Source organism: Acinonyx jubatus, chromosome D3 (assembly GCF_027475565.1).
Source record: "Acinonyx jubatus isolate Ajub_Pintada_27869175 chromosome D3, VMU_Ajub_asm_v1.0, whole genome shotgun sequence".
NCBI classification, from domain to species: domain Eukaryota; kingdom Metazoa; phylum Chordata; class Mammalia; order Carnivora; family Felidae; genus Acinonyx; species Acinonyx jubatus.
Window position 1 is genome coordinate 65,496,640 of NC_069392.1, and position 22,008 is coordinate 65,518,647.

Sequence of the window (22,008 nt, forward strand, 5' to 3'; positions counted from 1 at the left end):
CAAAGCAAGAAAGAATATCCACTGGAAAAAAGATGGTCTCTTCAGCAAATGATATAGGGAAAACTGGACAGTGACATGCAGAAAAATGAACTTGGACCACTTTCTTACCCCATACACAAAAATAAACTCAAACTGGATAAAAGACCTAACTGTAACACAGGAAACCATCAAAATCCTCGAGGAGAAAACAGACAACTTCTCTGACCTCAGCTGCAGCAACTTCTTACTCCACACGTCTTTGGAGGTGAGGGAAACAAAAGCAAAAATGAATTATTGGGACCACATCAAGATAGAAACCTTCTGCACGGTGAAGGAAACAATCAGCAAAACTAAAAGGCAACTGATGGAATGGGAGAAGATATTTGCAAATGACATATCAGATAAAGGGTTAGTATCCAAAACCTATAAAGAACTTATCAAACTCAACACCCAAAAACCAAACAATCCAGTGAAGAAATGGACAAAAGACATGAATAGACACTTTTCCAAAGAAGACATCCAGGTGGCTAACAGACGCATGAAAAAGGCTCAACATCACTCATCATCAGGGAAATACAAATCAAAACCACCGTGAGATACCCCCTCACACTGGTCAGAATGGCTAAAGTTAACTCAGACGACAGATGTTCATGAGGATGCAGAGAAAGGGGAACCCTTTTGCACTGTTGGTGGGAATGCAAACTGGTGCAGCCACTCTGGAAAACAGTATGGAGGTTCCTCAAAAAATTAAAAATAGAACTACCCTACGACCCAGCAATTGCACTACTAGGTATTTATCCAAAGAATACAGGAGTGCTGAGTCGAAGGGGCACATGCACTCCAATGTTTATAGCAGCACTCTTGACAACAACTAAAGTATGGAAAAAGCCCAGATGTCCATCGACAGATGAATGGATAAAGAAGATGTGGTGTATATATATACAGTGGGATATTACTCAACGACCAAAAAGAAGAATATCTTGCCATCTGCAACAACATGGATGGAGCTAGAGTGTATTATGCTAAGTGAAATTAGAGAAAGACAAATTTGATTTCACTCATATGTGGAATTTAAGATACAAGAGATGGACATAAGGAAGCAAAAACAAGAGGGAGATAAACCATAAAAGACTCCAGAGAACAAACTGAGGATTGCTGGCAGGTGTTGGGTGGAGGGATGGGCTAAATGGGTGAGGGGCATTAAGGAGGGCACTTGTTGGGATGAGCACTGAGTGTTATATATAAGAGGTGAATCACTAAATTCTATTCCTGAAAAAAAAATTTAACCCTGGTCTTTAGCAAACCAAAATATTGTGCTAACATTATTTTGGTATTGTAAATTAATTTTTTTAAACTGAACTATGAAAAAATTTTCTTACCAATGAATTATGAAATAACATGATAATCTGAACCAAATTTCCTAGTATTTCCTTCTATAAGCTTATGGAATCGTTTCCTAAAGGTTAGTTAACTAAATTATTGTCTGTTTACTGTATTCTGTAATAAACGTGTTCCAGATAGATATATCTAACCTCAGCGGGGAAAAAAAAAACCTTGCATTTTTCTAAATGTTAACTCTGCCTGCAGTATGGACAGACGGGAGAGGGGCCAAAACATATGCAAGGTAAGAAGCTCCTACAGGGCTACAAAAGAGGTGCTTAAACTAAAATGTGGGGAAACAGACAAATTCAAGAGATCTTATGAGGTAAAATAGAAATTGTTGACAGATTAAATTGGGAAGGGAGAGGAAGGCATCAAGATAATTACTACGTTTCAGGCTTGGGCAATTCAGTAATACAAATAATGGTGTCATTCAAGAGAATGTGGAATTAAACAGGACTAATGGCTTCCTCCTTAAAAAAAAAGGAAATAATTTTGCTTGCCAAAGGGCAAGAGGAGTAAAGAAGGGATGGGATATCTAAACAGATGGTAACTACACCTATGGAGGTGAGCACTGCGTAATAATAGAACCGTTAAATCACTATGTTGTACACCTGAAAGTAGGAACATTGTATGTCAACTACAGTAATGAAAAACCATTTTCAAAGTTACTGACAAAAAAAAAGTGAGGGACTGAATTTGGAAAAGAAAAAGATGGTGTGAAAACCCAATAGGGGAGTGAAGAAGGCAGTGACAGAATTGAAACAAAAACAGTAGGATTATAAAACTCACCTTGATCAATACCCTTAGACACTGCCCACTATGTGTCCCAGGTTCTTGCACAGAATGTTTTCACAATGACTGGCATCTAATGACCAATCAAGGGCCAAGGAAGAGGTTGGCAAAAAATAATTCCATTTTGCTTAGTATCAAAATTTTATTATTGGTAATAACTTTGAAACCATGAGGCACTCAGAAAGTGATTTATTTCACCAAAAACATTTACTTCAGGAGAATATCTCTTTGGCTGAGGTACATCTAGAGTCAAAGGTTAGTGATCTGGAAAAGGTATACATATATACATCACCTGGAGCAGATTTCTGTTCTGAAATAGTTATTGACCAAGTTTGCAGATGAAGCAACCGGAAACAACTGAGGTTGTAGGAAACTTGTCTTGTGATGAAAGGTTTTGCTTGGCGTATTAGAAATATCCTGCTTCCCACTCTTTTTACTATTCAAATATATATTGCTTTCAAGTCATTTCATAAGTACATATACACTCGTGACAGCATATACCTATAGACCGCAGATCACATTGCCTACTCTATATACTCTTTTTTAAAGATAACTTTTTTACCAATGTCTTGGTAACTTAAGAGTTTTGTGGAAGTGCCTTAGGAAGGGTGACAAGAGTAGGGTGGAGGTGAAACAATGGGCCTGGGACCCTAACTCTGCTTCAACTAGAAATAAATGGACTGCTCTTATCTGTTGTAGATAATGGAACATTACAGTTGTGTTCTCCCTTTTGCAATCTGGTTCTACCATTAACAAATTTGAAAACCACTGTACTTAATTAAGGTTTAGGGTATGGATTTGGTTAACATGTATATACTTGAGCCAAGATCCTTCATGATAGGTCAGAGGTGTACAGACACGGAATACATAAGGACCATAAACATGGATATGTGGAGTCTAGAACAATCACCAATTGCTAATACTGAGAATGGCTAAGGGAGAGGATGTAGGCAGGCAAGCAGACACTGAAGTTATTGTCAACTAAATGAGATACTATGGTTACTGAATCACGGCTGCTCTGGGGAAATCGGGGCTAACCTGTGAACGCTTACAGACCTGCCTTCAAGGGCACTGAAGCTAGAATTGCATTAAGTGGCCTCCAGAAATGAAATATTTTGATGTTCAGTGCTTCACTTTCCTCAGAACCACTTTGCTACGGAATACTCTGATCCTGCCCTGCTGTGACTGCTCTCCAACAGACCATGAACTCGGGCAGTGCCCTGCCACTAAAGGAGTGTGAAGTTGTGCTGTAAAGTTTTACATGAGAAATGGCATCAGGTCAAGGTCTCTTTCTTCTTTCCTTCAAAAATTCTGTACAGCCTCAGAGTGCTCTCAAACAACTGCATCTTTTGAATCTGTCCAGTGGATTAAACTTGGGCTCCTGCATCGGATCTTTGTAAGGCCAAAAGAACACTGCCTCTAAGTTATATTATATGTTAGTTACTCACATGAGCCAGATAATCAACTAAGAATCCCAGGTACATCTCTTCAGTTCAGCTGCCAGCCTGCGACCCAGAGATCATCTAATTCAGGCATGGCCAACAGGCATTCAATACCTGCTCCAAAGTTCTAGAAGTAACTTAAGTCATGGAATAAAAGTTGCTCATGAGTCTCTTTGATGCAATCAGCAATTCAGTTAATTCACTGAAGAAAAAAAGTGTGATGTTTACTTCCATTAAACTTATGCTCAGTGATTTTACAGCAAAGCAAGTATAAAACAAGTGTCACACACGAAACAGGATTCAGTTAACACTGACAGGTAAGGTACAAAAAACAAATGCTTGACTTGGAAATTTAACTTTATTTACAAATGTTGTTCTATAACAAAGATGGCATTCTATTCCTTTAAGCTATCATAACTGATAATTTCCAGAAAAAAGCCATTTACATAGTTTGAATCTTCCTGCATAAAACTGTATTAATGGATGAGCAAATATGGGATGGTCTAAGACATAAAAACAAAACGAAAAACTTATCTAGCATGACTCTCTATTGACAGACAGAATAAAGAATTATACCCCTTAGTTTGCTACTCCAAAAAACGGAAATGTGATAATTTGGGGGAGAGGTAAATACTTCACAATAGTCTTATATAATATAGTTTCATTGTGATCGTTCAGGATTGCTCTTGCAGCCTAATATTTATGCAGATTTTTTAAAAAGTCATTATTGAAAAAAGGGCGTAGACTTTTTCACACAGATTTTTCTACCAATGGAAATATGTAGAGAGTGGTCTGTTCTCATCATTCAGGCCAATTAATAAAATAACAAATGCACGAAAAAAAAGCACAACTATCATGTGACTATCTGACTCACAAAATTAGAATTCTCCCTGAAATCAGAGAGTATTGCTCAATAGTTCTATAAATTTGAATTTGTCACAGCCAAGATGATACATAGACAAAATAAAGAGTTCAAAGTAAAATTATCCAAATTACCTATTTATCATTTTATCTGTAGTAATCACTTTTAAAAAATCCTTTAAATTTTATGTAGGAAGATAAACACTCTCACATCATAGCCACATCATGAGGAACTTCAAAACATTGAAAATTTATCCCTGAGAAGTGAGAGAGAAAAATCTCTATAAACGTGACAGTCCTGTACCCTTTTAACAATCTTTACCATAGCATGAACTTTTATTAACAGTTAGCAATCAAATGTATCCCAATCTTGGATTGTTACTGCCTCTGATGACCTAATTTTTTTTATAATGAAATTATAAATGCAACATTTGTAAAAAAATCAGATAAATAGGACTCTGGTTTTATTGTCAGGTTTACATTTTTGTCAAGTGCAAGGACGACCAGCGAAGACATGTATATTCCAATAATGACCGAAGTAATAACTTCTGCTGGCATCTCTTCTTCTGAGTCTCCATTTCCCCCACTGTTCTTCACCCAAATAATAAGAGTAATACAATTGCAATTGAGTTTATTATTATCAATGGCACTGCAAAGAAAAAAAAAAGTTTGTTACTATAAAGAAAATAGCAGAAAAAAAGTAATAGTTACTAGCATCCAGGAAGGATGAAAATCTCTACCAATGTCATTCATAATCATGTTGCAAACACTTGTAACAAAGGAACGTGCACTGGATCATAAGATCCAAAACTTATTATAAAGAGGGCTTGTGTGACTGGGGTAAGCGTCACCTGGTGCAACGAGATCAATACGAAGCATGTGTGAATGGTGCTGGTGCAATGCTGGGAACACAGCAGCACAGTGGACCCAGGCAGCAGTAGACCCACACGGCTGTGACACTTGACGTTACAAATGAAGAGCACAAGGCGCCTGGGTGGCTCAGCCAGTTAAGCAGCCAACTCTTGATTTCAGCTAAGGTCATAATCTCATGGGTTGTGAAATCAAGCCTCACCCTGAGTGGAGCTCCATGCTGGGTAGGGCTGGGCATGAAGCCTGCTTGAGATTCTCTCCCTCTCCTTCTGCCCCTCCCCGCCCCCAAACAAACAACAAAAACAAAGAGCAAAGACTCCAGTTTCACCACTAAATTTCTTAACTTTTATTTATTTAAGTAATCTCTACACTCCACATGGGGCTCGAACTCGCGACCCTGAGATCAAGAGTGGCACGCTCCTGAGCCAGCCAGGTAACCCATTTCACCACTAAATTGAGAGTGAACTTATTTACCATTCTATCCAAACTTGTGATCAAAACAGCTAATAAAGCGGGAGAGAGAGAGGCCCTAACTTTAATTGTTTTAAATAAGTTTTGAACCCTTTTTTCTTCAGTTGCACTAAAATAATTTCCAATAGAATGGCAGACACAGGACTTTTGTTCTTCTCTCAAAAGCCTTGTAGGACTCTAGATGACTTTACTACTTGAAGCAACAGAACTTCCAAAAGGCAAGAACACTGCTTTCAGGTCTGAGAACAGGTTTCAGGTCATGCGAACAGATTCTACCACTGAGCATTCCATTTGCTTCAAGTGGTTTAGACAGAAATGAGAGGTAAACTAAGAAAGAAACCAGTAGCTTCTGAACAGTAAAGCCAGGCTAAAGAGAATAAAAATTGACACAAAAACAGTATGTGATGATGTTCACCCTCAGAAGCTTTGCTACTTAAACCAACACCGCAAAATTAAAACTTTAAAGAGTGTTTCACTAGTTTTTCTTCTTACCTCTCATCACAGTTCTTACAGATCGAATAAGATTCATTAGCTGAGATTTAATTCCTGGCTCCTCTCCGAATCCACCAATTCCCTGGTCTGTTCCCCAGCCAACTGCATGATATAAAAATGATTGGCTGTGTTAAAATTTGTTATGCACTCACCTTGCTTCCTCATTAGTCATCTTCTGAAAAATTAGCTTGAGTCATTGTTAAAGACATAAAATATAAAGGCATCTGACTTCAAAGTTATACAGTACTGATTAAATATTGTATATTCTTTACTTTTTGATAGCAGCAACAATCTTATTTCCAGTTTGATTTTATAAAGTACTATATTATATAGTACTTTATATATAAGGTCTAAATTATTCCACGGTGTTTAATTCAGTGAATATGATTGTTGTGACATGCTGACTGGTTTTTTCCTCCTTTTGAAAAATTTTCTTTTAATATTTCTTTATTTTTGAGAGAGAGAGAGAGAGAGAGAGAGCACGAGCAGGGGATGGGCAGAGAGAGAGGGAGACACAGACTCCAAAGCAGGGTCCAGGCTCTGAGCTGTCAGCACAGAGTCCGACGCGGGGCCAGAACCCACGAACCGTGAGATCGTGACCTGGGCCAAAGTCGGATGCCTAACTGACTGAGCCACTCAGGCGCCCCTTTCCTCCTTTTTTAAACAAAACATTTTCCAGGTCAAAACTGAAAAGCAAGGCATACTGTCAAACTCAATAATTAATTAGCTCAAATCAGAATTTCTAAGATCCAACACAATTATCAGTATGAAAATGTTGGAGCTGAGACATACGGGCTACTTTACTTGAGGAAATGTTAAGGGACACCTAGCTGGTGGCGCTTGCTTAGGCTTTCTGAGAGCTGTGCTCCATCCCACCAGCAAGGGCAGGGGAATTTCCCCTCCATCACTCTCCTCATTTCTCAATTCAGAGCTGAGGAACCGAGCCCGCTACCCCACTTATTCTCTGTAAATGAGTCATTTACCTTCTTCTGCATCATTTTCCTGATATTATAAAACATTATTTTTTCCTCTTTACCTGCTAGTTCTTTCTTTACTGTCATACATTCTTCTGAAGACCTACAAGTCCTCATTTCTGCAGGCTGTCTCTTGTCCGCATTTCAGGCCCACTTCTCACATCTTCAATTATTTTGTATCTCCCATGACTGTAGGGCTTAATTCCTGACAGGTTGGCCCTTAATCTCAAAGATGGTCTTTATTTTATACACGAAAGAACCAAGTCTCAGGTAACAAGACTGTAACTCATTTAGTCAACTTTTATTTGGTTGAAATAAAGGTTAAAAAATGGTTGTCTGCTTTTTTGTGTCACATCAACACTGAGATATGCTGTGGGATAAAAGTAATTTAAAAATCAAGTTCACAACAGAGCTGATGTGTTCTAACTAGCACTCCCCCCTCAGGGCCTAGCTTGTGTTGTGCTGATGGCCTTCCCAGTCCGCAGGGGTGTCACTCTTTGTTGGGCTCCCCCAGTACAGACACCATCACAGTCCGACCCTACACCATCTCTTGCAAGACTTTCACCAGATGCCTCTAATCTAGCTGTCTTAACCCTGTGAGTTTTCTCCCTTAAAGGGTCAGATCTTTCTACCTCACAATCATGTGATGATTCCCACTGCCTACTGAATAAAGTTCAAACTCCTTAAACTCACATTCTTGCCCAATATCCCATCACCACCCTCCACGTGTTCCTCATCACTCTCAAGGCCCACTAATTGTGGTACATGTTAAAGACAGCTCCTGAGTCACAGCCTTCAGTGTCAGGGCCTTTCCGACATTCCTCTCATATCATAATGAACCTTCTTTCTCTTTGTTCCCCAAATAGCTGACTGACTGTAGTGACTCTGTTCTCCTTCTTGGTTAGCTGTTTTCAAGTGTCTCTCATTCGACTGTATAAAACCCTGGAAGACAGGGACTAAATTTCTACTTTCTTCACCTTCCCACTCTCCCGCACCCTCACCCCACTGCAAGTACTTAGAATTGAAGTGAATTATCTGGGTTAATCTGGGACAAGGTGAAATTAGGTAAATTCTAGGACCACAGACGAAGAATTCCAAAGAACTCTATTTCTTAATTTTTACGACGCAGCAAGTTATAACATGAACAAATCAATCCATTGTAGCTTTAGGGGAGGGGGGCAGGTCCTCCAATATTAAATGTATACATCTATCCAAGCTAAAAATAATTGTAGAAAATATACCTGCATCTTGCCTGGGCAACGTTACCCTTCCACCTCCAGACGTACTCTCTCCAGCAAGCAAATGTACTTATGCTGCTTTCCCAGCATTTGCTTTTAATGTATTACGAATTTTACTACAATGTCTTTCCTCCAAATAACTGTCTCACTCTTCCAGCAGCTCAGCCAGCATTCGCCACTGAATGGCAATCCTCTTTTTGTAATTTAAGTTCAAACTGTGGCACCAGCCTTCACCTACTTACAGTGTGGCAAAACGATTTCGTATCAGACTCCGCAGACACACAGGACACACAGAATGACGTCCCACCAGCAGCGGTGTCAGTGTCCAAACTGCATAACTGCTACAGGAAAACTTCTAAGGGAAAGCAACATGGCTGGGATAACGGACTTACAGAAGCCTCTGTGACAGTTCTGCACAACGAAAATGCAGTGTGGTTGTGGTTCAACACGATGGGGTCGGGGAGGAAAAAGTTGACCCTGACCCTCCTGGGGTCCCTGGCTACGTCCGAAAATTAAACTGATAAAAACAGATAAACAGGAGAAAAGCATACAAACTCTATTAACTTTTTACATGTACCTGGAAGCCTTCAGAGAAGGCTTCAGTCACTTCAAAGAAGTGACCAGAGCAGGAAACTTTTGAGACAAAGAAACAATACATTTGTGAAGAACTGATAAGATAAAGGGAGTTTGAGCTGAGAATGGGGGTAATAAATGGTGGGAAAGTAACAAGGTTTGTTTATATAGTCTTGCATTCTGGTGAGATCGGCAAGGGAGACTAAGCTCCTGCTTTGGGAAAGGAGGGCAAGGCGGGAGCAGATGGGGAGGGTGACCTTCCTGCATCTGCCATTCTCTCAGACTCCTTCAGCTGAAAATACTCAATACTGCCAAGGTGTCATAGTTTGGGGTAGCATGTCCTGAACCTTGAACCTCATCAATGGATACACACTTTTATCTTAGCTTTCACCTGTGAAACCCTACTAAAAATGACAACAGAGAATACAGACTAACAAGAGACACGTTTCCAGGCCAGAGAAGTCAATCAAAATTTGAACAATAAGAAATAAATGAAGAAGAGTGACTGACTCTAAGAGAAAGCTAGACACCTGCACCCTGCAGGAAGTGCACAATGGAACACTGAGGTGAACGGTGCTGAGACTGAAACCCTGGGAAGGTGAGAGGAAGCTCCAAGCGTCGGTGTGGACAACAGGAAGGAAAAAGAGGACTCAATGAGAGTCTACAAATGAGCAGTGGGCTGCCCCCTGCCCTCCCATCTCCGTCCCCGGACTGACCTGACAGAAGGGCGTGCCACTCACACCATCAAAGGCAAGAGGTTCACTCTCAGCAGAGAACCAAAGAAGCTCCAGAGTGAGGGGTATCCAGTGTGAGCGGAAGGAGTGAAAATCTGCACACCGAAGTGTCAGGCTCTTGCCCATTTTCCCTGCGCACCTCTAAGCCTGATCACGGAACACTGACATTCTGCAGGCAAGAAGTTAGAAAATTACTCTGGTAATTGGCCAGCGGCCCAGGAAGAAAGACTTCAGATACTGATATCTGGGCGGGGGGTGGGGGGGTGGGGGGAGAATCCTCAGCAAAACAGACAACTTTAAGCACCAGTGAGGCCTACCAGCAAACAAGCCCCAACCACACCCATGGCTTCCAATGAGCCCCTCTGAGCCTTACACTTAAAAATGAAGTCAAGGGGCGCCTGGGGGGCTCAGACGGTCAAGCGTCCAACTTCGGCTCAGGTCATGATCTCACAGTCGGTGAGTCTGAGCCCCGTGTGGGGCTCTGTGCTGACAGCTCAGAGCCTGGAGCCTGCTTCGGATTCTGTGTCTCCCTCGCTCTCTGCCCCTCCCCCGCTCGTGCTCTGTCTCTGTCTCAAAAATAAATAAAAACATTAAAAGAAAAAAATGAAGTCAAAAAGAAACAATCCGTAACATGGAAAGAGAACAAAAACAGAAAAAGAGACTCGGAGGAAGAGACAATGCAAGAAGTAGAAGAAAACATTTTTACTATTCATGTATTTACAGTGACTGGTTTAATTTTTTATTTCATTTTTTTAAGTAATCTCTATGCCCAACATGGGACTCAAACTCACGACCTCAAGATCAAGAGTCGCATGCTCTACTTACTAAGCCAACCAGGCACCCCACAACACATTTTTTAAAATGAACATCTATAGAGAGTAAAGCTATTGGACCTATGGAACAAGAACAGGATGCCATAAAAAAGAACATTAAGGAATCAAGATGGAGCTCTTGTTCTTGCTATGTTAGCATCACAAGTTCAAGAGGTTGACAGATTAAGTTGAGAAAACCTATTCGACAAGGCTAACAAAGGGTATATACCTGTCAAAATAACTGGAGTTCCAGAGAGAAGGAAAAACAGGAAGAAATTATCAAAGAAATATTAAGAGATAATATTATAGAACTGAAGGACATGAGTCTTTAGGCCAAAAGGGCCCAATCAGAGAAGAGCTTAATGGGGGGGCAGGGGGAGGCACACATTGTACATTCTCAGACCTCTGAAGATATGAATACCCTAAAGCCTTTCAGAGAGACCAGTCAGGTTGCACAAAGAATCAGGAAACAGAATGGCATCAGACTTCTTAACAGCAATACTGGAAATTAGAAAATTAAGTGAAACAATGTCTTCAAAAAAAGCTCTGAAGAAAAATTAGTCCCAATCTAGAATCCTATAACCAAACCACCAAAAAAAAGCTAGAAGAATGACAGCACGGTTTTTTTTATTGTTCAGCTGTGAGCAATATTCAGTGATAGTAATGTTAAATATGGAATACAGATATCACCAATAATTGGCTGAAAATGGGAGAGATGGGGTAGGGGAAATGTGTGTGTACTTGTGCTCACACAAGAACAAATGTGCTGATGATGGTATAATTATACTAAAAACCCTTCCACAGCAGTAAGTCAGGGATTCGAAACTTGGAAGAGTTGAAAATAATTGCTTTTAAGAAATGAAGCTCGGGGCGCCTGGGTGGCGCAGTCGGTTAAGCGTCCGACTTCAGCCAGGTCACGATCTCGCGGTCCGTGGGTTCGGGCCCCGCGTCAGGCTCTGGGCTGATGGCTCAGAGCCTGGAGCCTGTTTCCGATTCTGTGTCTCCCTCTCTCTCTGCCCCTCCCCCGTTCATGCTCTGTCTCTCTCTGTCCCAAAAATAAATAAACGTTGAAAAAAAAAATTAAAAAAAAAAAAAAAGAAATGAAGCTCAGGTTGAAGAGATGGGGCAGGAGGCTTCTATCTTTCTTTACAAACAGAAGAGCTTTTTGACTTTAAACACCAAACACACACTATACATTACACTGATAAAGAAAAGTGAAATTTCAAAAGAAAGCCTGTAAAGATGTTCATCCACTGGAGACTCCCCTCTGCAATTAGAAGTTCCTCTGCAGAGCATGAACCCCCTGAGGGCAGAGACAGTCGACAAGTAGAGAGGTTTCATTCAGGAATCACTCTGAATATTTAAAATTACATTTTAAAACAAGCTTTAATGATGAATCACGGGAATCTACTCCCAAAACCAAGACCACACTGTATATATACACTGTATGTCAGCCAACTTGACAATAAATTATATATATATATAAAAAAATCAAATCAAGTCAAACCAAACCAGCTTTAAATGGAATTGTTGGTTTCATTTCCTTCACTTGCTTTTCGGAAGTTATCATTACTAAAATCAATCCTTTCCACCCACAGCCACAATCTCTTAGATCTAGGTAAAAAGGACTTGTTTCTACACACCCAGTTTTTATCAGAAAACATAATTTCTGGGGCACCTGGGAGGCTCAGTTGGTTAAGCATATGACTTTGGCTCAGGTCATGATCTTGCTGTCTGTGGGTTTGAGCCCCGTGTCGGGCTCTGTGCTGACAGCTCAGAGGCTGGAGACTGTTTCAGATTCTGTGTCTCCCTCTCTGTCTGCCTGTCCCCTGCTCACAGTATGTCTCTCTCTGTCTCCAAAATAAACAGTAAGTTATCAGTTAGCTTTAGCCTAGTCTCTATTCTCAAGTCCCTAAAATGAAAACTAAATTTTGGGTAGAGAGTAAATCATCTGTCTAGATATTCTATAGAGAAACACAAGAGTGACAAGTAAAAGACCAGGTGCCATGGATTATTCTTTTATTCTAACAAATAGCTTTCCCTCCAACTGCTACTTAGGGAGTCTCGGTTGTTTTCCTAAGGAAACTGGCCAAAATTTTGCTTTAAAGAGTTTTGTCCTTTTTTTTTTTTTTTTTTAAGGAGAAAGATTTAATTCTGCAGCTCTCTTGACACTTCCATAGCTAGAGGGCCTAGAAAAGAATAAATGATAAGACCTGCCAGCACTGGCCAGCTGCCATAATTTTAGGAATAGAATTAAATATAAAAGTTACTTATTAGCAAACACCAAACATGTTCTTCTGCTGCCCAGACTTCAAAAAGTCATACACAAAATAGCAATCCATCCAGATTGAACCAAAAACCTTCAGCTAAATACATTCTGAAGAAAAGCATTAGCTACTGTTCTGAGGGCTGGCTGACCCTGGGCAAATCTCAGCCTCTCTAAGATCAGTTTCCATATCTGCAAAAGAGATGAGTGTGCTTCACTTTGTCAATGTCACCAAGTTTGTATGTGAATCAAATGCCATCACAGATGTGAAAGTACCTAATAAACTACACAAAGAACTCTGCTAACATACGTTTTAAAAAATTACCTTCGTCAGGCTCTGGGCTGATGGCTCAGAGCCTGGAGCCTGCTTCGGATTCTGTGTCTCCCTCTCTCTCTGCCCCTCCCCCGTTCATGCTCTGTCTCTCTCTGTCCCAAAAATAAATAAACGTTGAAAAAAAAAAAATTAAAAAAAAAAAAAAGGGGGCGCCTGGGTGGCGCAGTCGGTTAAGCGTCCGACTTCAGCCAGGTCACGATCTCGCGGTCCGTGAGTTCGAGCCCCGCGTCAGGCTCTGGGCTGATGGCTCAGAGCCTGGAGCCTGTTTCCGATTCTGTGTCTCCCTCTCTCTCTGCCCCTCCCCCGTTCATGCTCTGTCTCTTTCTGTCCCAAAAATAAATAAACGTTGAAAAAAAAATTAAAAAAACAATTACCTTGATTAAGGGGCACCTGGGTGGCTCACTGGGTTGAGCACACAACTCGATTTCGGCTCAGGTCATGATCTCATGGTTGATGGGATCAAGCCCTGCATCAGGCTCTGTGCTGACAGTGCAGAGCCTGTTGGGATTCTCTCACTCCCTCTCTCTCTGCCCCTCCCCCGCACATGCGAGAGACAGAGAGAGAGAGAGAGAGAGAGAGTACAAACTCTAGCTCTCTCTCTCTCTAAACAAACATTAAAAAAAAGAAAACATTACTTTGATCAACAAGATCAAGGTTGAAGTAAACGATCTGGTACACTTGGACTAATCTCTCGTGGGTCCACGTAATTCTCAGCCCAATGTAATAATTTCTGCTTAATCTGTGATGAAATTCAACAAATGCTTTTCAGGAGTATATATTTACAGACATATCGTTACAGATCTTACTACTCTAAACTCTAATATTACATTGGCTTTGGAGCAGTCACTTAAACCCTGAACCAAAGTACCTTGTAATAATATTTTAATTACTTGCGATGGACTGAATTGTGTTCTCCCCACATTCCTGTGTTGAAGCTTACGTGGAGATGGGGTCTTAAGGAGCTAAGTATGGTTACGTGGGTCATAAGGGCAAGGCACTAATTTGATAGGACTGTGGCCTAACAAAAAAGAGGAAGAAAGAGATCTCGATTCCCCTCCTCACTTCCACCTAGCCATGTGAGGACACAGTGAGAAGGCGGCCATCTGCAAGCCAGAATACCCCCACCAGAACTCAACCATGTTGGCACCCTTATCTCAGACTTCCAGCCTCTAGAACTGTGCGAAAATAAATTTCTGTTGTTTAAGCCACCCAGGCTATGACATTGTTATGGCAGCTAGAGTGGACTCATAATGTTTCATGTACGAAATGCTTCTTTTGTAGCACTCATAACTACTACTGGACATGATCCTCGTCAAAGGGATACATACTGGGCACCATAAGCAAAAACTAGTAAGAATAATTTGGACAGGTATTAAAATACACTATGTCTTTTTTTTTTTCCTTGCACAAAAAGGGAATTTGTGTCATTGTGAAACACTAGAGGATACAACACATTCTCTGCACTGCAATCAAAATACTGGTTCAACTATTTGAATAAACATACAGCTCTCAAATCAGGAATTGCAAGAATACGATAATGGTAACATTATTCAGTTACTTAGAAAATACTCACTGACTGATGGAATTGTAAAAATGAGAGAATCCCTGTCATCAGCCTACTGGAAAAGACGGAATGAAACTGCAGTGATGCTACGGCCCACGGAATAGGTCAGTGATGGTTTCTGGGAGAGGCAAATGGCAAAGATATGCCTTAAAGGTCATTCTGACCTAAGTCAAAGTCACTGAAGGCGGAGAAGTATGAGTAGAGAAGAGAGAGAACCATGGTAAGAATGACACATGGGGTAAATACTGCAGAAGAGTCAAAGAAGGGAAGGAAAGGGAGGAAGGGACACATCATAATGTGATGTGAGTTTATAAGTCACACGAGGAAGTCTGACTTTTATATTAAAGGCTATGGATGTTAGAAAATTCAAGAATTTCAAACCACTGAGGAACACGTTCAGCTTCTCATGGAGGGTAGAACAAAGAGAAACAAAATTGGAGGGAGGGGACCACTGAGGAGGTTACTATAAAAATATAGGCAAGAGTTAAGAGCTTACATAAACAATATTTAACAAATACTTAAAATATTTTAAAATTCTATTTTAAAACATAGTTTTTTTTTTTACTATTTAACTTTTTAAAATCTTGTCAAATTTTTATTCAAATTCCAGTTAGTTAACATACAGTACAGTATTGGTTTCAGGAGTATTCAAGTGCTTCATCACTTACAGACAATACCCAATGCTCATCAGAAGTGCCCCCCTTATACCCATCACCCATTTAACCCATCTCCCACCCACCTCCCTCCATCAACCCTTAGTTTGTTCTCTATCATTCAGAGTCTCTTATGGTTTGTTTCTTCCTCTTTCCCATATGTTTCTCTGTTTTGTTTCTTAACTTCCACATATGAGTGAAATCATATGGTATTTGTTTTTCTCTGACTTATTTTGTTTAGCACAATATACTCTAAGTCCATCCACATCATTGCAAATGACAAGATTTCATTCTTTTTGATGGCCAAGTAATATTCCATTGTGCATATATATCATATCTTTATCCATTCACTAGCTGGTGGACATTTGGGCTCTTTCCATAGTTTGGCTAGGTATTTTGTTTTTTATTATTATTATTATTTTTTTTTTTGTAGTAGTAGTAATCACATGAGGCTCAAACTCACAACCGAGTCCTACCGCCCTCTGACTGAGCCAGCCAGGCACCCCTAAATAAAGGTGTTGTTGTTGTTATTTTTAAGTAGGCTCCATGCCCAATGTGGGGCTTGAACTCACGACCCTGAGATCAAGAGCTGTATGCTCTACTGACTTAGCCAGCCAGGCGTCCCTTAAATGTTTCAAAACAGCTTATCCACTTAAGGTATGACAATGTAGGTTTTTCCTTAGCTCTGAGACCATATTCAAAACACATGTTCAGATAAAATATCTGTGCTACTTCTGGAGAGAAGAGGAAATGAAGACAAAGTTCTAGGAGGCAAAGTATTAACATTTCCGGGGCATTCCAACGGTTTTGTAGCAGTGATTTTCATTTAGGGGCAAAAAGCTAAGTCACCTGCAGAAATTTTGGAAAAGACACTGGTGAACTTCACTTCTGGAAAATATTAATGCAGGTCTGGAGTAAGGTCTGGGCATTGTATTCTCTTTCAAGATCATTTTGGCAATTCTGGGTCCATTTCCTTTAGAAGCAACGTGTCAGTTTCTGTAAAAAGCCAACTGGAATTTTGATAGACATTGCATTAAATCTGCACATCAATAATATTAAGTATTAATACTAAGTATTAATATATTCATCTTTTTTAAAGTTTATTTATTTTGAGAGAAAGTGAGACAGAGAGAGAGAGAGAGAGAGAGAGAGAGAGAGAGGAAGAGAGAGAGAGCAGGGGAGAGGCAGAAAAAGAGGGAGAGAGATAGAATCCCAAGCTCTCTTGCAAAATAAAATTTTTAAAAAATGGGTAGAAGATTTGAATAGACACTTTTTTAAAGACACAAAAATGGTCAACAAATATATGAAAAGGTGCTCAATATCACTTATCATCAGAGAAATACAAATCAAAACCACAATGAGAAATCACTTCACACCTGTTAGAATGGCCATTATTAAAAAAACCCCCCCCAAAAAAAAACAAGAGATAGAGACACTTGAGGAGCTCAGATGGTTAAGTGTCTGACTCTGGATCTCAGCTCAGGTCATGATTTCGTGGTTCGTGGGCTCGGGCCCCCCATCAGGCTCTGCGCTAACCGCGCAGAGCCTGCTTGGGATTCTGTCTCTCCCTCTCTCTGCCCCTCCCCTGCTCGCGCTCACGTGCTCGCTCTCTCAAAATAAAAAACAAAAACAAACAAACAAAAAACACCCAAACTGTAGATGCAGGGGGAGGGGGGGAGAGACAAGATATAATAAATGCTGGCAAGGATGTGGAAAAAGGGAACCCTTGTGCTTGGTTAGGGAAATGTAAATGGGTACAGTCACGATGAAGAATAGTGTAGGGGTTCCTCAAAAAAATTAAAAACAGAACTACTACATGATCCAGCAATCTCACTTCTGAGAATGTATCCAAGAGATGAAATCACTATCTTGACATATCTGCACGCCCATGTTCACTGCATTATTCACAATAGCCAAGGAACAACCTAGGTGCCCACTGACAGACGAGCAGAAAAAGGAAATGTGGTGTATATATAAAATGGAGTATTATTCAGCCACAAAAAAGAGAAGGCTGTCATTTGTGACAACGTGAGTATATCCTGACAGTATTACGGCAAGTGAAATTAAGTCAAAGACAAATATTGTATCATCTCACTTACATGTGGGATCTACAAACATCAAATTCACAGAAACAGAGTAATATGGTGGTTGCCAGGGGTTGAGCAGTGAGGCAAATGGGAAGTTCCTGGTCCAAAGGTACGAACTCAGTGATAAGATGAGTGAGTTCCAGGGATCTAACGTACCGCATGGTGACCATGGTTAACGATACTGTACCGTATACCTGAGAGTTGCCTTGAGAGAAAATTTTAAATGTTCTTGCCCCCACAACCACAAAATTACAATTATGTGAGGTGAAGAACACTATCTGCGGTAATAAGCGTTCCGCAGTATATCTGAGTAGCCAACGATCCTTGTACACTTTCAACTTACGCAACGTTAGACAGGCACACCTTGCTTCATTGCTTGCCTTTATTTCACTTCCCCGATACTGTGTTTTTTACAAATTAGAGGTTTGTGGCAATCCTGTGTCAAGCAAGTCTAATGGTGCCATCTTTCCAACAGCTCACTTTGTGTCTCTAGCGGTGTCACATTTTGGTAATTCTCGCAGATCTCCGTCTTTTTATTATCGTATTTGCTATGGTGATCTCCATTTTATCACTTTCCACTCACTTCTCAACACATTCCACTTTGGATTTTATCCACAGTTACAGCCACCTGTGTAGAATCACCAATGACTGCTATTACTCTGAAGGCTTAGGACACGTTCCCATCCTTCTTCCTCAGGACGCTCCACTGTTGTACTACCTCTCCTTCTAACACTCCTTGGCTTCTGTGAAACCCACTGCTACGTGTTCCCTCTTCTCTTGTTTTGCTCACTCGGCAACGTCTCCTGTCAGTTCTCCCATCTCTACGTAAACATTAAATACTCAAAGAGATGCTGGGACTGCCCTGGTCACCAATTCTCTTTGTCATCTATTCTTTCCCTGGGAGATTTTCTCTCTCTACGTGGTGGCTTCATCCATCACCTGTGCTCCATAAACTCAAATGCAATCTCTCCTGTGACTCTTGCTTCTGTTCTATAGACTTAACTCCCACAGACGATTCCACATCTGCACTTGCCTATCTCACAGAAATCTCAAACTCACCACGTCCAAAACTTATTTCACGATCTTTTCACCTTCTGACCCACCACTGCTGCCCTCATTTTTCTTCCAGTACTCTCTACACCTTGGTAAAGGTACTATGTTTCACTCAGGTGCTTAAGCCAGAAAACCAGGAGATCTTTGACTCTTTTTCTTCCCTCCCTCGTTCCCAACATCCAAACAGTAAATCCTGCTTTTTCTACTTTCGAAGTATCTCCTGATCGGTATTAGTCTCCAGGACTACCATAACAAAGTGCCGCAAACTGGATGGCTTAACACGACAGAAATTTATTTTCTCACAGTTCTGGGGACCAGAAGTCCAAAAATCAAGGCGTCAGCAGAGTTGGTTCCTTTTGGGGCCTCTGAGGAACGTTCGCATCTATGCTTCTCGCAGCTTCTGGTAGTTACCGGCAATTCCTGGCATTCTCCGGTGTCCAGCTACATCCCTGCACTCTCTGCCTCTGTTGTCATTTGGCCTTCTTCCCCCTGTGTGTGTCTCTCTCTCCATATATGGACACCTCTTGGCCATCCTCATCCAGTGTGACCTTCTCGATTACACCTGAAAGACCCTATTTCCAAATAATGTCATCTTCACAGGTACCAAGGGTTAGGACTTCAATGTATCTCTTGGGGGACAAAAATCCAGCCCCCGTAAGATCTTTTCTACTTTTCTGCATAGTATACTAATGAGGAGACAGACTTCTGAGTCAGAATGCCTAAGGTGAATCCTAGCTCTGCCACTTTCTAGCTGTGTGATCATAGAAAAGTTACTTCCTCTCTTTTGCGCGTCAGGTTTCCCATCTGTAAAGTGGGGATGAAAACAGTACCGATCTCACAGGGTGTTGTGGGGGTTACACGAGTTAATAATCTAAGCAAAGCACTTGATACAGATCCTGGTACGTGGTGTTCAGTGTTAGTTGTTATTACACCCAGTCAACTGATGTGATACCCACCATTTCTATTTGCCCTGTTTGAAATGGTGCCTCCCACACCCACTATTCTACCCTGTTCAGTCTATTCTCCACACTGCAGTGAGAAGGATCTTGCAAATAACACGAATCTGGTCATGTCACTACTCTGTTTAAGACCTTGTTTTCACCTGCCCCAGTTTTCACACTCAGTGTTACTCCTCACCCTCCCAACTTCTCCCAACCTTTAGCATTCACCGAATTAACGTTTACTCACTTATCAGATTTTCAGTTAGACCCGCTTCATCCACGAAGCTTTCAAAGATTCACACGTCAGCGTTTCCCTGCACTTCTGTTTCACAATATTCTGCAGACGTGTCATTATTCCTTGTTCATTTTTTAATTTAAATGAACTTCCATTAGAAGGCCAGGGTGACTGCTGTAACCCCACCTCCTAATTACATGGGCCCAGCACACAGTTTGTGCTCAACAAATCTGAAGGAATAAATGAACCAATCTTGCTCATGGGTCTGAGTTTCAGTGATTCACACAGATATGTCTGGTACGCTTGCAGACAAATGATGGTATCCTTTGTGTATCTGGCATACCTGTGCAGATAAATGACGTCACATCACAGACTATCCTGTCTTAATTTTGCCTCATACAGCAAAAAGTGGCCTGCGCGGGATGGCACGCAAATCGCTGTATTGTGAGTTACCAGCGGACATAATTGTGTCTTCATCTTGCTATTCTTAAATTCTAGCCTGGCACATTGTAGGCATCCAATAAGCTGTGCTGCATAAACTTTTCTAGGAACGTGGGTAGCTGGATGTCCTGATAATCCGAACACTGTCCCTTTCCTCCTATCCGCAAAGACCAGGAACCCTACGGCCCTCCATCAGTTCATTCTTCTAATTACCCACACTCCAAAATGAGCCACGCCCCTCCCTCTGTACCTAAAAACTCAGATCCCAGGTTTCTGACCATTAAAAACAGTCAAAGACGAGTGCATTAAATTACTAAGCTAAACAAACCGCAGGGGCAGGGGCGCCCCTGGGTCTTCTGTATCCCTCCCCATCCCGACCCCGGGGGTCCGGCACACAGGGCGCACCTGTTAAACAATCTTCACCCCGTGTTGAGCTCAAACTCGGTGAGACGGAAGTGGCTGGGCTTCCTCCCGTCAAGGAAGGGCCCTAACAGTAGAGCCCTCGGCCTCCCGTCGGTCCCGGCCCAGGCTGTCCCCTCCCGCGGCCCGACCGGGCACCGCTCCCCCGGGGCTCCGCCGCCGCCTCCCCCCCTCCCCCCAGCCCGGCCCCGCGGCCTCACTCACTGTTCTTGAGGAAGCGCTCTTCGTGCAGCACGGCGATGGCATTGACGCAGAGCAGGGCCGCCTGCAGCAGCGAGTATAACGTAAAGGCCATAGCCTCCCGGAGCCGCCCGAGGCCCGACCGTTCTTTCTCCCGCCGCCGCAGGGGACGTGGCGCCGCCACGACCAGCGCTCTCCTACGGGAGCCGGGCAGGCCCCAAACGCGCTCTCCCAGAAGCTCCGCCCCCATCGGGCTAGGACCCGCCCCACGCTCACGTCAGCCAGGCGGGTCGGCTCCGCTGTCTAGACCTGTGAGGTCCAGTGCCGTGGCCAGCCACGCGTGGCTGCTCAAAGCTGGAAATGTGGCTGGTGGCGGTTGGGGTGCTGTAAAATGGGAAAGACTGTACACACGGGATTTCAAAGGCTTAGGACGAAAACAAGAACGTCAAATCTTTCGTTAATTTTTAAATGTTGATTGCCTGTTGAAATATTTTAAATATATTAGGTAGATAAAGTGAATTGTTAACATTAACTTGTGCTCTTTTTTTTTTTTTAATGTGGCTATGAGGACATTGTTAATGACGTGTGAGGCTTGCATTGTATTTCTTTTGAAATACACTGTACTTGACACTCCCCAGAGCTGTATGGGATGTTAATATTCCTATTTTACAGATGAAGAAACAGAGGCTTTGGCAAATACATTTGTTAAAACTTTAAAGTGAAACTGACATGTACTAAAATTACTCAGTGAGAAACAGTCTATCTTTGATCAAACTAGCCAGGCCTCTACTGAGCCCTCTTCTCCACTAGGCCTCAACCTCAGCCTATGGAAACTAGACTCTCAACACAAATGATTTCATCCACTTTCCTGCCCCTCCCTTAAACGGTAGCATAGTTCCTAATAGCTGAAGGCCACATCCTTAGGATGACCCCAGCCCCCCTTAAAGAAAGCTCAAGGCTGCCAAAAGTATTTACTCTTTGTTCTAGCCAACCTGAAAATAGGCCCCTGACCATCCTTTCTTGCAACATTTTACTTAAAAAGGCCTACATTGTGACTCCTTCCTCTGTGCCTTTGAGATGTATATGTATTTCCTGTAATTCAGGAGTGTCTTTCTGACCTGAAAGCCATTCCCTTAAAATATAATCTTCAGAGAGAATAGGGCCTCTTGTTTCCCAGTGTCTGTGGGAGGGTAGAATCCTAACTTTGATAATT

General features: G+C 41.7%; 1 protein-coding gene and 1 long non-coding RNA gene across 2 annotated transcripts; both read right to left on the minus strand.

Annotated features, from left to right (window-relative positions):
• Positions 1 to 3,935: 3,935 nt before the first annotated feature.
• IER3IP1 (immediate early response 3 interacting protein 1) lies at positions 3,936 to 21,023 on the minus strand. The gene is made up of 3 exons (XM_015069987.3): positions 20,820 to 21,023; positions 6,291 to 6,392; positions 3,936 to 5,106 (listed from the first exon to the last, which is right to left on the minus strand). Exons 1-3 carry the CDS (start codon positions 20,908 to 20,910, stop codon positions 5,051 to 5,053), a joined length of 249 nt encoding a protein of 82 aa, XP_014925473.1. The 5' UTR covers positions 20,911 to 21,023; the 3' UTR covers positions 3,936 to 5,050.
• LOC113602258 (uncharacterized) lies at positions 12,740 to 19,993 on the minus strand. Its single transcript, XR_003423642.2, has 2 exons — positions 13,596 to 19,993; positions 12,740 to 13,212 (listed from the first exon to the last, which is right to left on the minus strand). It is a non-coding gene; the product is annotated as an uncharacterized LOC113602258 (long non-coding RNA).
• Positions 21,024 to 22,008: the final 985 nt, after the last annotated feature.

Bases quoted from the DNA above. Each gene is read 5' to 3' on its own strand.
- IER3IP1 (XM_015069987.3), bottom strand. From the start codon at position 20,910: ATGGCCTTTACGTTATACTCGCTGCTGCAGGCGGCCCTGCTCTGCGTC. The intron at 6,393-20,819 runs GTGAGTGAGGCC...TATATCATGCAG, and splicing joins AGAGCGCTTCCTCAAGAACA to TTGGCTGGGGAACAGACCAG. The intron at 5,107-6,290 runs GTAAGAAGAAAA...TTTTCTTTGCAG, and splicing joins TGTAAGAACTGTGATGAGAG to TGCCATTGATAATAATAAAC.